Below are 17,002 nucleotides of genomic sequence, written 5' to 3' on the forward strand. Positions count from 1 at the left end.
GACATTCTCCTCACCCAACACTAGTACCTGAAATTCTCCTCACCATACACTAGTACCCAACATTCTCCTCACCCTACACTAGTACCTGAAATTCTCCTTACCCTACACTAGTACCCAACATTCTCCTCACCCTTCACTTGTACCTGACATTCTCCTCACCCTACACTAGTACCCAACATTCTTCTCACCCTACACTAGTACCTGACATTCTCCTCACCCTACACTAGTACCCAACATTCTCCTCACCCTTCACTCGTACTTGACATTCTCCTCACCCTACACTAGTACCCAACATTCTCCTCACCCTACACTAGTACCCAACATTCTCCTCACCCTAAACTAGTACCTGACAATTCTCCTCACCCTACACTAGTATCTGACATTCTCTTTACCCTACACTAGTACCTGAAATTCTCCTTACCCTACACTAGTACCCAACATTCTTCTCACCCTACACTAGTACCTGACATTCTCCTCACCCTACACTAGTACCCAACATTCTCCTCACCCTGCACTCGTACCTGACATTCTCCTCACCCTGCACTCGTACCTGACATTCTCCTCACCCTGCACTCGTACCTGACATTCTTCTCACCCTACACTAGTACCTGACATTCTCCTCACCCTACACTAGTACCCAACATTCTCCTCACCCTTCACTCATACCTGACATTCTCCTCACCCTACACTAGTACTCAACATTCTCCTCACCCTACACTAGTACCCAACATTCTCCTCACCCTACACTAGTACCTGACATTCTCCTCATCCTACACTAGTACCCAACATTCTCCTCACCCTACACTAGTATCTGACATTCTCTTCACCCTACACTAGTACCTGAAATTCTCCTCACCATACACTAGTACCCAACATTCTCCTCACCCTACACTAGTACCTGAAATTCTCCTTACCCTACACTAGTACCCAACATTCTCCTCACCCTACACTAGTACCTGACATTCTCCTCACCCTACACTAGTACCTGACATTCTCCTCATCCTACACTAGTACCCAACATTCTCCTCACCCTACACTAGTATCTGACATTCTCTTCACCCTACACTAGTACCTGAAATTCTGCTCACCATACACTAGTACCCAACATTCTCCTCACCCTACACTAGTACCTGAAATTCTCCTTACCCTACACTAGTACCCAACATTCTCCTCACCCTACACTAGTACCTGAAATTCTCCTCACCCTACACCAGTACCTAAAATTCTCCTCACCCTACACTAGTACCTGAAATTCTCCTCACCCAACACTAGTACCTGACATTCTCCTCACCCAACACTAGTACCTGAAATTCTCCTCACCCTACACCAGTACCTGAAATTCTCCTCACCCAACACTAGTACCTGACATTCTCCTCACCCAACACTAGTACCTGAAATTCTCCTCACCATACACTAGTACCCAACATTCTCCTCACCCTACACTAGTACCTGAAATTCTCCTTACCCTACACTAGTACCCAACATTCTCCTCACCCTTCACTCGTACCTGACATTCTCCTTACCCTACACTAGTACCCAACATTCTTCTCACCCTACACTAGTACCCGACATTCTCCTCACCCTACACTAGTACCCAACATTCTCCTCACCCTTCACTCGTACCTGACATTCTCCTCACCCTACACTAGTACCCAACATTCTCCTCACCCTACACTAGTACCCAACATTCTCCTCACCCTAAACTAGTACCTGACAATTCTCCTCACCCTACACTAGTATCTGACATTCTCTTTACCCTACACTAGTACCTGAAATTCTCCTCACCATACACTAGTACCCAACATTCTCCTCACCCTACACTAGTACCTGAAATTCTCCCTACCCTACACTAGTACCCAACATTCTCCTCACCCTTCACTCGTACCTGACATTCTCCTCACCCTACACTAGTACCCAACATTCTCCTCACCCTACACTAGTACCTGACATTCTCCTCACCCTACACTAGTACCCGACATTCTCCTCACCCTACACTAGTACCTGACATTCTCCTCATCCTACACTAGTACCCAACATTCTCCTCACCCTACACTAGTATCTGACATTCTCTTCACCCTACACTAGTACCTAAAATTCTCCTCACCATACACTAGTACCCAACATTCTCCTCACCCTACACTAGTACCTGAAATTCTCCTTACCCTACACTAGTACCCAACATTCTCCTCACCCTACACCAGTACCTAAAATTCTCCTCACCCTACACTAGTACCTGAAATTCTCCTCACCCAACACTAGTACCTGACATTCTCCTCACCCTACACTAGTACCTGAAATTCTCCTCACCCTACACCAGTACCTGAAATTCTCCTCACCCAACACTAGTACCTGACATCCCCCCACCCAACACTAGTACCTGAAATTCTCCTCACCATACACTAGTACCCAACATTCTCCTCACCCTACACTAGTACCTGAAATTCCCCTTACCCTACACTAGTACCCAACATTCTCCTCACCCTACACTAGTACCTGAAATTCTCCTCACCATACACTAGTACCCAACATTCTCCTCACCCTACACTAGTACCTGAAATTCTCCTCACCCTACACTAGTACCCAACATTCTCCTCACCCTACACTAGTACCTGAAATTCTCCTCACCATACACTAGTACCCAACATTCTCCTCACCCTACACTAGTACCTGAAATTCTCCTCACCCTACACTAGTACCCAACATTCTCCTCACCCTACACTAGTACCTGAAATTCTCCTCACCCTACACCAGTACCTAAAATTCTCCTCACCCTACACTAATACCTGAAATTCTCCTCACCCAACACTAGTACCTGACATTCTCCTCACCCAACACTAGTACCTGAAATTCTCCTCACCCTACACTAGTACCTGAAATTCTCCTCACCCTACACCAGTACCTGAAATTCTCCTCACCCTACACTAGTACCTGAAATTCTCCTCACCCTACACCAGTACCTGAAATTCTCCTCACCCTACACCAGTACCTGAAATTCTCCTCACCCAACACTAGTACCTGAAATTCTCCTCACCCTACACCAGTACCTGAAATTCTCCTCACCCTACACTAGTACCTGAAATTCTCCTTACCCTACACCAGTACCTGCCATTACTAACACCCTTGTGGCTAATTGAGCAACAATCTGCACAAGTACACTCTAAAATCTGGTGGAACATCTGGAAACAGTGGAGTTTGCGAAAACAGCAAATGGGGTATTTAATGCTATCTTCAAGTGACGATTGAAAATGTAAATGTAAATGTCGCAAATGTAAATGTAATGTATATTATTTTGAAATGTCTTTTTTTGGTGAACAACTTGGAAAAAAAAAGTATATATATATATATATATATATATATATATATATATATATATATATATATATATATATATATATATATATATATATATATCAGTATATAAAGCCAATCTTTTAAAAGCCTATGTGCTCACTGTTATCTGTGTATGCAGCTTAGTACACAGAAGCTCCACTAACACTCCCAAAATCCCCCCTCTATCACTACCCAGCAGCAGTAGGTCACGAGGTCAGCAAGCCTCAGGGCTCAAGAAAGCGACTGTGCTGCTGCCAAGTTTAGCAGCCCATTATCACCTCCTCTCCTGCTAGGGACAGAGAACATGACAGGCAGCTGGTACCTTCATTCTGCACATTCCTCTCACACTGTCTTCAGCTGATCCTGAAAACAAGACTTCTCACACCATGAGTAAATTCTCACACTCTTAGGAATCTCACCTATAGTCAACACTCATGGCATGGACCTCGTGTCGTGTTTATCATTGGTTTATTAATTCCCTCTCCTTTTTTTTATGACCTCGATTTTTACGTTCTTCTTGTGGAAAAGAAATGGTACTACTGAGACAAAATGTGTTTTTTTCACCTTTGTATTCTCACCCTAAACAATATCTGTACCCTTTAGATGCGAAATTATGATGTATTATTATTATTTCTGTAAGTTGTGACATCATAACCACTACATTTTTGTGACATTTTAATTATAGTAAGAATTTACATCATAATTTACTATCACAAAATATAACATCTTTAAAAGCCTTAATCTTAATTCCACTCCTGCTCACATGTTGGCTTTTTTCAGCAGTTCGTCAACAGCATTTAACAGTGTTACATCACAATTGTAGCAGTTCTGGAACACTCAACAAATGTAGCATTTCTGGAACACTAATCAAATGTAGCTGCTTTGGAACACTCAGCAAATGAAGCTGCTTTGGAACATTCAGCAAATGTAGCTGCTTTGGAACACTCACAAACTGTCAAAGTTCTTGAACGCTAACCGCAGCATACACAGACCTCTCAATTGTAGCAATTACTTGTATTGTAGCAATTGTAGCATCAGTAATGTATACAACAGCATACATAAAAACAACTACTGTACCAGTAATGCATTTTGGCAGTTATAAAACACTCAACAAATGTTGCAGTACTAGAACCTTCACCAAATGTTGCAGTACAAGAACCTTTCGCAAACGTAGCAGTTCTGGAACACTCAAAAAACTCGATTGTTGAACAGCTGCAACCCAAAAGAACCAATCAGTTGTATCAGAAATGCATTTTTGTAGTTCTAGATCACTCACCAACAGTCACATTTCTAAAACACTAACAGCATTATACTCAGTTGTATCAGCAATGTATTTTGCAACACTTATCAAGAGTTGTAGTTCTAGAAATCGTATCAAATGTAGCAGGTCTAGACCAGCAACAGCTGCAGCACACAAAAACCAATCAGCGGTATGGGTCATTTTTATAGTTCTACAACACTGACTATTGCAATTTTAAAACAATAGCAGCATTCAGACATATCATTTGTATCAGTACTGCACTTTTGAATCTTTTTGGAAAACTCACCAACTATTACAGTCCTAGAACATTAACAGCAGCATATATAGACTAATCTGTTGTACCTGTAATGCATTTTGGCAGGTCTAGAACTCTCAACAAGTGTCGCTGTTGTAGAACACCAACAGCAGCATATATAGACTTTTATCAATTTTATCAGTATTGTATTTTAACGTTCTAGAATGCTCACCAGCTATTAAGGTCCTAGAACTTGAACAGCAACAGCATACACCAACTACTGTACCAGTAATGCATTATGACAGTACTAAAACACTCACAAAATATAGCACTTCTAGAACCCCAACAGTTGCAGCACACAAAGACCAATCAATTATATCAGTAATCTTGGTAGCTTTAGAAAACTCAAACCAAATGTTCAGGAACGTTAGGAATAACATTTTAAACTATGCTTTCGCTAACAAATTTCATAAACAAATTTTAAAAACACATAATGGCAATGAAGTGACAATGTCTGGATTAATTCACTAAGGTATCATAGGGGCTGCGGGGGTGCATCCAAAATTTGCTAATTTTCCACTGTATAACACAATTTGTTGTTTCAGGCAAATATAAGCCAGTTGTACCACTAGGTGGCACTAGTGAGATTTCTATTGTATTTGGATGTTAGCAATTTATACCTTTTAGTCCCTGGCAAGACATTTGAGTGTTGCCTGGCAATGGGAGAGTAGCATGATTATAGCGGAATAGATGCTCAGATATTTTAATGACTTATTCTCATATATATATATATATATATATATATATATATATATATATATATATATATATATATATATATATATATATATATATATATATATATATGTCTGTGAACGGCTTTCTGTGCTTTATTATCTCGCTGGAGTTGCTGCAAAACTATCAAATGAGTTTGGAGAGTTTATCCACTGTATGAAGTTAAATTTGCTCTACAGCAATTCTTAAAAGGTTCTTTTCTAATCTCCAGCTGGGTCCTTCTCAGCAAATGCTGTGTGCTTCATTTGGAAATTGTTTAAAGTAACTTTATTTGTTGCTTGCCAATTTCTTACCAAAAACAGCATAGTTGGCGGTGAAAGCAAATAAATCTTTCCATGCAGAATTAAACTCTCTGCTTTCATCCGAAATTTTCCTTTTTTTGTAGATTTATCCATAGTTACATTTTGAGGGCCGGCGTCTGGATCTCAGTATCAGCTACTCGAGGGGCAAGGGTGTGGGAAGTAGTAAGTTACTGATGGTACAAAATATTAAAACTTTAATATTACTGTTACATCTGTTACCTGGAACGCCAATATGAGGGTTGTTCCCTTTGAAACAATATGTAGCATGAAATAAAATAAATAGAAAAATACCATTTTATTTACATCATTTTTTTTCCAAGGCTGCAGACTCCCGCTCTTAAATATAAACAACCACAGCTCACAATTACCAATCAATTGTATCAGTAATCTTGACAATTCCAGATCACTCACCAAGTGTAGCTGTTCTACAACACATACCAACTTTTGCAGTTCTAGAATATTAACAGCAGCATGTATTGACCTATCTATTGTACCAGTACTGGGTTTTGGCGGTTCTAGATCACTCGTGTTGCTTTTGCTGTTGTATCAGTACTGTGTTTTAAGTTCTAAAACAGTCACCAATTTTCATAGTACTGGAACATTAACAGCAGCAGTGTACATAGACCCATTAAATGTACCAATCATGCATTCTGGCAGTTCTAGATCACTCACCAAGTGTAGCTGTTCTACAACACATACCAACTATTGCAGTTCTAGAATATTAACAGTGCTGTGTTTTGGCAGTTCTAGATCACTCACATTGCTTTTGTAGAACACTGACAGTACTGGAACATTAACAGCAGCAGTGTACACAATCATGCATTCTGGCAGTTCTAGATCACTCACCAAGTGTAGCTTTTTTACAACACATACCAAATCTTGCAGTTCTAGAATATTAACAGCAGCATGTATAGACCTATATACAGTGTTGGGCAGTAACGGTTTACTTTTTTACAGTAACTAATACTGTAACGCGTTACTTTTAAAAATAAAGTAACTTCGTTACCGTATGGTGCGTTACCCGTTACTTTTTTAAATGAATTAATTTTGGCTGAAGTGTAGACTACAGTCTAACCTGCTTACAGCAGCGTCGCATTGTAGGATTGGAGGATGAAATACTGTAAACACGAAGAAGACGCACTGTAGGATTGGTGATTGAACCACTGTATACACGGAGAAGACGCACTGTAGGATTGGTGAATGAACCACTGTATACACGGAGAAAACGCACTGTAGGATTGGTGAATGAACCACTGTATACACGGAGAAGACGCACTGTGGGCGTGTCTCCGTTTATTCAGGTCTGTGCGGCAGTAATGTGTCGAAAGTTGAGACAAGAGCAAGACGAGTTTATCAAAGTGGAAATATGCTCATTATTTCACTTTAGTTGAGTATAAAGACAAAAACTTTTAAGGCAAATGTAAGCTGTGTCTTTCTGGTTAGAAGCTCGTAGCTACTGCGATAAACAGCAACTCCAAACTGTTGAAGCTCCTCCAGGAAGCTCCTCCAGGAACTAGAAGCTAGAAGCTAGAAGCTAACCCGGTGTTCTGTTCTACATTGTTGATAGTTTTCATACTTCAGCTGTGAAAGGAACATTTTTAAGAGCTCAACACAACAGCAGAAACTACTTTAGTTTTTGATTGTGAATATATTATTCAGCTTGTTTTGTTATTTATTTCAGAAATCCTTGTGATATATTCAGTTTGTGTTGGTCTGACTTTAATAAAATAGTGTTTAAAAATGACTTTGTGTTTAAGTCAGTTTTGTGTTTGTAGACCATAACGCATAAAAGGGCATTAATGGGAACAATAAAGAACGTTCTTTAAAAAAAGTAACTAAAATAGTTACTTTTAACAGTAACGCAATACTTTTTGTTGTAAGTAATCAACAAAGTAACTAAGATACTTTTTGAATGAAGTAACAAGTAACTGTAACCAGTTACTATTTTTTAGTAACTAGCACAACACTGCCTATCTATTGTACCAGCACTGTGTTTTGGCAGTTCTAGATCACACACATTGCTTTTCTAGAACACTGGCAGCAGCATACAGTGCATGGACTTATATGTTGTATCAGTACTGTGTTTTAAGTTCTAGAACAGTCACCGATTATCATAGTACTGGAACATTAACAGCAGCAGTTTACACAATCATGCATTCTGGCACTTCTAGATCACTCACCAAGTGTAGAAGTTCAAGAAGTCTGACCAACAGTAAGAGTTTATTCACGCTCACGAGCTGAACATGGAAGCAACCAGTGATGTCATAGTCTCCAATAAACAAACAAACTAATAAATAATAATAACAACTCTATACCAAATCCTATGAGACTGGATTGGATGCCAGATCTTGATTGTTGGATTGGATTGTTTTAGTTTATTTCTTTTTTCTTTTTTTTAATGAATGTGTTATTGCTCACGGCTCAGAAAATATTCATGTGCGTAAATCTTTTACCATGTTATGTTTTTTTTTCTCACACATCAAGTACTCACACTGTAAAGTGATACACAAAGCATTTCCACCCGGATGGTCTTTCCAAAAAGTTGTACACCTGTCCTTGGAAGTAAGCGCGGGTGAGGACGGGTCGCGTGGCGCTGTACACCGACATGCGATGCCCGTAGCCGTACAGGTGCGAGGCTCGGCGCTGAGGGCCAGCCGACTGCGCGGGCACATCCAGCCGTGCGCTCTGCTCCCTCGGGGGACGCGCGCACGGTTCCGGAGACATCTCCAGCGCAGGAGGGGACGAGTCTCCGACGCGCCAGGAGTCGGACACGTTCATGCTGCCTGGAGACCTATGCACGGTTGCATTAGAGGAACCGGGCAAGCAAAGCAACTTTCACTTCCCACCTGCTCGGTCTGGGTGCTAGAGATGTCCCTGAAGCGCCTTCGTTAAAAAGAACACCAGCCCTGATTGGACCTACATTAGCCAAAATTGCGCGTCTATTCTCTGCTTTAATTAACGCTATAATGACATGATTCCAGCAGGATGATATGATACCAGGGGAAACTACTGAGAGCCGAAAGCAAAGTCCATGCCTGTCAAATGGAGCTCATGCTGCTCACCCCAAGGCGAAATCCCAAAACCACTTCCTATTGGAGGCACAACGCATCTACGTAGGACGCATTAGCCATGCCCTTTGTAAGGCACTTATAAAGAAATTCACTTGGAATACAGCCTCATTCATTTCCGATGAATGACGCGTAATTCGACCAAATCCGGCATATTATTAATAACTGCAGTTCTTATCAAGATTGTCCAGTCTGTAAATTGCTTTAGGCAGAAGAATGACCAAATTTTCTGAAATTGGATATTCACATATTTGTGAAATCCATTTGCAGGACATATTTTACAATATAGTTGATTTCTTTTTGGATCCATAAATCCATATCATAAAGGCTCCATTTAGGTTATTATCAAATCAGTCAGTATTTTATTCATTGGTTTAAGGGTTCACTTTACTAGGAATGACTGTACTGGTGGCAGAAGTGGACTGAAATCATGCATGAAATCCAACAGGTGAAAGATTGCACTGGGTGAGAGCATCTGCAGCAAAACATTTTCAAACCTCAGCTTGAGAAACAATATTTTTTTCTCTGTAACTTTGACCATGTAGTGGTGAAACTAATGCACACCCAAAATAGTCTCTAAAGTTCATAAAGCAAGGTGTGCAAAGAAACCAATACAAAAGTTACATTTGTACAAGCAAAAATACTTTCTTAGAGAGGAATGCAAACTGTGAGCAGAAAAGCATTTCAGAATGTGCAACATAAACCTTTAGACTGATGAACTACAACGGAAGATATCCATACTTTCCAGTCACTTGAGAACAGAATTAAAGTCTACATAAGATTCTGCTTAATATATATATATATATATATATATATATATATATATATATATATATATATATAATATATATATATATATATATATATATATATATATATATATATATATGTGTGTGTGTGTGTGTGTGTGTGTGTGTGTGTGTGTGTGTGTGTGTGTGTGTGTGTACAATGTGTACAGTCTGTTCAAATAATTTTCCAGCCTTGAAAACATTTATAGATCCAAAGAATGTAAATATATATATATATATATATATATATATATATATATATATATATATATATATATATATATATATATATATATATATATATATATATTATACTTCATACAGTATAGTCATATGTTAATGCCATGTATATAAAAACACAAGTACTTGCTTGTGCTGTGTAGCCTATTGTTGGTTGGGCAGTAATCATTTCCCCATAATCTTTTTTTAGGATAATATTCCCAGTCTGATATTCATTGACCTTCCTTTAACCTTCTCCATGTCTTTCCTAGTGCCAAGGTTAAAAGTGTAAAACATCCTGTCCATGACCTTCATCTCATGCTGGATCATCGTTGAGAATTAAGAGAAGCATTGATTTGCTGAGCAGTGGCTTTTCATTGAAGTCGCGTAGCACCAAAGTGGTGACAGATCCTGTTGTCAGGCAGATATTGAGATAGAGAGAGATGCATACAGAGATCATCAACACTGAGGCTGCTCAGGAAATCCTACTGACATAGTACTGGAGTCTTAATTAATCGAGTGAAGGTCAAATAGCATAGAAGGTTCCCTGATGAAATCAAAACCCAGGGGTTTTTTTTACATGGAAGAAAGATGTACTGGTTATGAAACAGCTTTGTAATGGACTGTAATGATATGTAAGATTTAAATCTTATATGTACTATGTAATTTCACAAAGCAGTCAGATGAGACGTTCAGGTTCTGTCCTTGAGATTGTAAATACAGTGACATTTACAGCACAAGGCTTCAGCGTTCAGCTGGCATGTTATATGTGAGGCTTACAGCCTTCTATTCAAGCTTTGCAAATGCACATCGGCACATGCCCACAAATAAAACTGTGTTCTAGAAAAAGACAGCAAGAGTGGTACTGTACATACAAGAAAAGTGTTTGGTGATCTCAGGATTCCTTAAGGTTCCAGTTACCTGCTAAAGAAAATCCGTATATGTGAGTAATATACCACACTGTTCAATCACTGGTTAGAATTTACAACACAATTGTAGATTTAAGAAAATACATGCAAGGCTTATTGCAGATATACATCCACTGGAGTGTTAGATTTCACTTCTGTAGACTAAGCAGACTGTAATATGGCATAGCTGACAGATGACTCCATGGCTCATTGCACTGTTATATGAAGTATCTCCTGTTTAAATGGAGATATTCGAAGCAGATTGGGTGCTATGATGTGCATTGTACAGCAGAGTGCAGTATTACAGCACTTAGCCTTGACCTCCATTCTATCGCTTCAATTTCAATCCTGAAAAAGTATAACTTAAATATATCATAATAACCTATTTATATAGTTAAATGGCATCAGTGGCATTCGTGACATAGTGTTCATGAACAATGCATGATGACTAAAAAAAAAGTCATGTTAAAATTAAATATTTATATTGTTACACAGAATCCATTACATGTTGTATAATATATTATGGAGGCTTTAAAATGGTTCAGGGATGTTAGAATATTCTATTTGATACTAAATGAACTTGTCCTGTTGATGTTAAAATAATATGTAAAGATGGCCTTTTTCCACATCAGACTCATGGAGTCTTACAAGTGGTGCATTCATTTGCAGAAAATGATCTGAATGATTTCAGTATGTCACTTTGTGTTGCCTCTACAAAGATTTTTAATTCTTGCATCTGTTCAAGGGTTCTCAGCATTTCCCTACATGTTTTGTGTGAAAAATCAACCAACAGTGATCCTAGCTGTACGAAGGGGCTGCAATTCCCAGCAGCTAATGTGATCTCAATAGATACTGGAGTCTTTAATTACACCCATCTGCCACCACTTTGTTACTTGAGAGCATCGAGTATCTTAACAAGGCTTGTAATTGAGGTAAAATTTGATATTGGATATTGAATGAAATACAAGAATATGTATGTAAAATATTTATATCCAGGCTCAGTGAAACAGAGAAATACACGGCTTGTTTGGTGAAAAAGTCTGACATACACTTGGAATAATCTCATAGAAATTGTAGAAATTCTCACCAAATAAAGTTCATGTAAGGTCTAACACCATGCCAAGGTATGAACACAAGCTTCTACTGTATATGTCATTTTTCTCTAACTAAATATCTCAAAGCGAGAATAAACTTGGTGAGTTATTACTGTTGGGTTTTATTTTTTAAATCGATTTCAAGATATATTCATAAAAAACATGAGGTGAAAGAGGTTTCTCGGGTTATTCATAGTCCATCTGCTTGCTAAATGAAGCCACTTGGTAATTTATTAAGCAGTACACTAAGGAGATAAAAAATAGTCTAAAAGCATAACATAAAATGTGTTTTTGATTCTAGATGGTTGTAGTAGAAAATATCTTAGACAGCCTTTGTTGTCTGGTGTAAGAAGGTCAAAATGATAGCTATCATGCCCTGCTTGATTGACTGATTGATTGATTGATTGATGGATTGATTGATTGATTGATTGATGGGAATGAGGTTTACAGTGACACCAATCTGTTCGCTATAACTAAGTAGTCCCACTACAACACTAGCTCCGGTTTAGTTAGCTGGTAAGTTTATATTACATGCAAATTTGAAATCTTAAACTGTTTAAAAAAAACTAACAAATGTTACATTTTATATATATATAATTTTTAAAGGAACAGTTGGCATATGGAGGGATATTCCAGAAATTTCTTAAAAAGGAATGGCAAATTAGATTTGCAATAAATTTTGACATAATCCAAACACAATTGCAAATCTCTGTTTGCATTATCGTTGGCGTTTTTAACCAACGCACAGTGGCTGCCAAACTTCAAATGGAGACGCAAAGTCCATTTGCAACTGTATTTCCCGTGTCTTACGTGTTATGACCATGTCATATTTAAATAGCAACTTTATTACCACGTCTTCCTACAAGCTGAACTGAAGGTGAAAATAGGGGAAATCTTTTTATTTTCTCGTACACTGACAACACCCCCTCTGGTGGAACTGCTGATGCATCAGGAGTTTCATTGTAGGAGAAAGGGGCAGCACTGAGCTTCAATGTTCCAGGTGGGGGTGGAGCTAATTTCAGGCCCAGAAATAAGTCTGACTCTCTTTTACATGGTATTATTGTTAAAACCCCAATCCCAAAAACGTTGGGTGAAATGTAAATAAAAACAGAATGCAATGATGGGTCTCATAAACCCACATTTTATTCACAATAGAACAAAGAACACATATCAAATCTTTAAACTGATAAAATGTACCATTTAAAGGAAGAAATAAGGTCATTTCGAATTACAACATGTCTCAAAATGTTGGGACTGGGCAATGTTTACCGCTGTTAATCATGCCTTCTTCTTTATCTGTATACATCTGGGAACTGAGTTGCTGTAGGACAGAAATATTGTTTTAGGAAATAAATATTGTCACAATCATGTCTGATACAGAATTCTAGATGTTAAAATTCTGTCATATTGAAAGATCTGGAGTGCAGGCAGGTCAAATCAGCACATGGATTCTTCTGATACAAAGTTACATGTTGAAGTTACAGTCTGAATATATGCAGTATGCGGTTTAGCATTGTCTTACTGAAATATGCAGAGCCCCTTTATTATTAATTAAAAATAATAATAATTATTTTTATTTATTTATTTTTTTTTATGCTGCTGCTGCTGTTGTTACTGATCTCGCATACAAAGTAAAAATGCATTACAGTCTGAAATCTGCTGTTTCTAAGTGCCATATACATGTGCATTTACATGTATTTATCTATTCCTTATTAAATTGATGCTGAGGCAGGGCATAATAAGAGCAGCCATGTCAAACCATATAAAGCCAAAGCTGCATGTTGCTGAGCCTTGGTAAAAAAAAAAAAAAAATTAATAGAAATAAAACGCTTTTGAAATGCATCATTATTTTTTTATTCTGCATTTGAAGCCCTATTGAAAGAGACCACTTGAACTGTAAGTGTGGATTGCATGATCATAGAGTTTTGCCAGCCTGAAATATTCATGTAAAATGTAAAATACTAAAGTCACAATGCATTCATTCTACTCAAACAAGACCAATGCTTCATGCAGAACATGCAGAATGTTGAAGGGTTATTGGTAAAATCACAGACTATTAGAAGCAATCTTTGTTGAGGAAAGTGTGTGTGAACTTGTTATTTTTTTTTTTTTACCTTGTGGTAGGGTTTAAAATCCAATCCATTGCCTAGTTATTTATAAGTAACTTAATCATTGTGACCATTTAAGTAATATAGACTAACTGTGGTGACCTGAGGGCAGAACAGCTGCCTGTATAGTTGCCTTCTTGAAAAGGATTGTCTAGACCCACAGCAGAGAAACAGCATGGCTCTAAAATACTATAAAGCCGTAACCAGTTTGTGATGCTTTGCCTGTTTGGGTCCCTTTGTGTGTTTCTAAGCTCTTGCATGATTTCCTGGTGAGAGTGATCAAATTCTTCACCACAGTACTACCACCCACTTACACATAATCTCCAGATATTACTGACGATTATATACCAATAATGCAACTTGAACCATATTTATTTAGCATATTAATAGACAGATTTTCCAAAATCTGGAACCTGAAAAGATAAGACATGGAAACAGTAGCAAAACTAAGCTAAATAGAGCATACTGCAGCGCAAAAACTGCTATGTATCTCTAGTGCTAACGCACCACACCGTCACCTCACAAATGTTTTACGCTTTCTACTTTGTGTCGAGGGCAGAAACATAAATTCTTCAGCAAAGAATCAGTCATGAGAGGATACAGACTTTGTATAAAGTTGTCCCTCCAAGGAATTCAAGTAATCGCTTATTTTCCATAGCACTCACATCTGTTGTCCCTCAGCAAAATAAACAGAGAAAGGTCAACACCTGCTAAGGCCGCTACAGGCTATGAGAATATGAGAATTAATTGGTAATGCTGCGTTCATAAGGGGATAACAGTAATAATTACTGAACGAGGAAAAACAATAACACTGTCCTTAGTAATTACGGGCTGGAATTTTTTTTAATCGCTTAAGCAATTGTAATTTTACTGAGCAATCCTGAAAACTAGGCTTTTAGGCTTCTGTCTATATAGGCATGCTAAAGATCTAAGAAAATACTTATCTATTAAAAATTGGGAAGAGCTACAGTATGTCCTCATTCCAGTCAAGCTCAGGTAAAAAACTAAAAGCAGCATTCTTTTAAGGAGTGATTGTACTGGGAAGACCTGAGAAAAATGCTATCCCTAAATCAATGTGGAAGCGGTAGCTCAGGGGATCAGATGTTGGACTGCTGATCAGAAGGTCGTAAGTTCAGATCACAGCTCCACCAACCTGAGCAAGGCCCTTAGCCCTCAAATGCTTAGTTGTATAAATAAGTTGAATGTAAGTCTGGATAGGGGTGTCTAATATATTCCATAAATGTAAATATAAATCATTAGACATTTTCACATCCTATACGATTGTGTGCCAGGTGTTTCCTGGTGGTCTAGTGGTTAGGATGCTGCGCTCTCAACGCTGCGGCCCGGGTTCGATCCCCGGTCAGGGAACCAACCGCAGCCATTAGGGTTGCACAAGCCTTAGTGCTGGTCCCAAGCCCGGATGAATGGGGAGGGTTGCGTTAGGAACGGCATCCAGCGTAAAAACATGGGCCAAATCAAACATGAGAATGGTCCGCTGTGGCGACCCCTAACGGGAGAAGCCGAAAGATACAATTGTGTGCCAGTTTGGGGAAGAACAGCATATGGCTTACGATTTCAGCTGTCCCAATACTTTTGTCCAAATAATGCAAGCCCCATTATTGACACATTTTTCAAAATTCTTCTACATGATGTGAATGCATCATTAGAGACAACAAGGATGTCAGAATCATTAATTTGGTCCCTTGCTAAGAAGCAAGGGGGAAAAAAAACTGTTTAGCAATTTGAGCGAAGATGCGTCAAAGACTCCCACCAAGAGAGAAAGACATCAGCATCACTCCAGAAAGTTTACATAAGAAATAAACCACTTGTAAGCCCCACTAAAGGGCAAGCTAGAGTTGTCCTGAAAAGTAAATGAAAAGTCTGTATGGTTTTGAGCAGATAACATGAAGATTAACCTGTGCATAGCTGAAAGAAAGAGCAGCTGGGTGAAAGAAGTGGCCATAATTCCTTCCAACATAACTTTAAATACCCTCAATTTAATGCTGACATTTGAAACCAATTCACAACAAAAAAAAAATCACCCACGTCTATTATTTACATAGAGCTTGTTATGTTTACTCTGCAATCTCTGTATAAACTGTCTGGGTGTCCGTCTGGCATTTGGCTGGCTGTTCATTCTACCTTGGAAGACACATGGTGTGTTCTAGAAGCTTGTGCTTTACTAGGATAAGTGCACAGTCAGAAAAGGTGAAAACTGTAACCAGGCTTTGAGTTACACCGAATTTTTTCAAACACCTTGAGGTGTTAATCCCAGAGTTTCTTTCTCTGCTTGGGTCTGGGTGTATTTTTGTGTGTGTGTGCACATGTGTGAAAATTATTCACTGTGTGAGGCCAGGAATATGTGAACTACCATGATGCCCTCTGAGGAAAGTATGGGATATTTTTAACTCTGGCGCTGAAGCGCTTTTTTGAAATGAAGATGGTTCGTTCCCAGAAGTATCTTTGATCGACTTTGTGGGTTTCTAAGAGATTTCTATTGTCCATGTCTGTGTTTCGGGGAATTCAATGGGGTTTCTGTCTTTTTCGTAGCCAGAAAGCATTGATATTCAATACATTTCATGTCGAGAGTGTCAGTGGAAGGGAGGGTGGAAGCCTGCCCCCAAGGCAGTTCATAAATGTGTAGAAACCATTGAAAACACACACACCAGCTGAAAGGAGAGAAATCCAGCACTGTCTATAAGAATACTAATGCGTTTCATGCTCTTTTTTTTAACACCTGGAATAAATTAGAAGAAAATAGCTCTTCAGTGAGCCCTTACTTTGCTCTCTCCTTGTGGACTATAAGTGGTTTCACCTCTCCTCACCTCTCTCAGATTGTAGAAGCAATATACGTTTAGACTAATGGCTTATAAATTGTGTTTCGGTATCTGGAC

At 38.7% G+C, this 17,002-nt stretch overlaps 1 protein-coding gene across 2 annotated transcripts in view; it reads right to left on the bottom strand.

Moving 5' to 3' along the window:
- kcnq1.1 (potassium voltage-gated channel, KQT-like subfamily, member 1.1) overlaps nt 1-9,006 on the bottom strand; it is a 50,326-nt gene extending 41,320 nt beyond the window's left edge. Inside the window, exon 1 of one of the 2 annotated variants that reach the window (XM_083549961.1) lies at nt 8,415-9,006. In XM_083549961.1, coding sequence (XP_083406087.1) covers nt 8,415-8,701 — 287 coding nt within the window. In that variant the 5' untranslated portion in view covers nt 8,702-9,006. The remainder of the gene's footprint in view (nt 1-8,414) is intronic. The other variant, XM_083549960.1, reaches the window with a different exon arrangement.
- Between the last annotated feature and the right edge of the window lie 7,996 nt (nt 9,007-17,002).

The sequence above is a fragment of the Silurus aristotelis genome (genome assembly GCF_946808225.1).
Source record: "Silurus aristotelis genome assembly, chromosome: 9".
Taxonomy (NCBI): Eukaryota; Metazoa; Chordata; class Actinopteri; order Siluriformes; family Siluridae; genus Silurus; species Silurus aristotelis.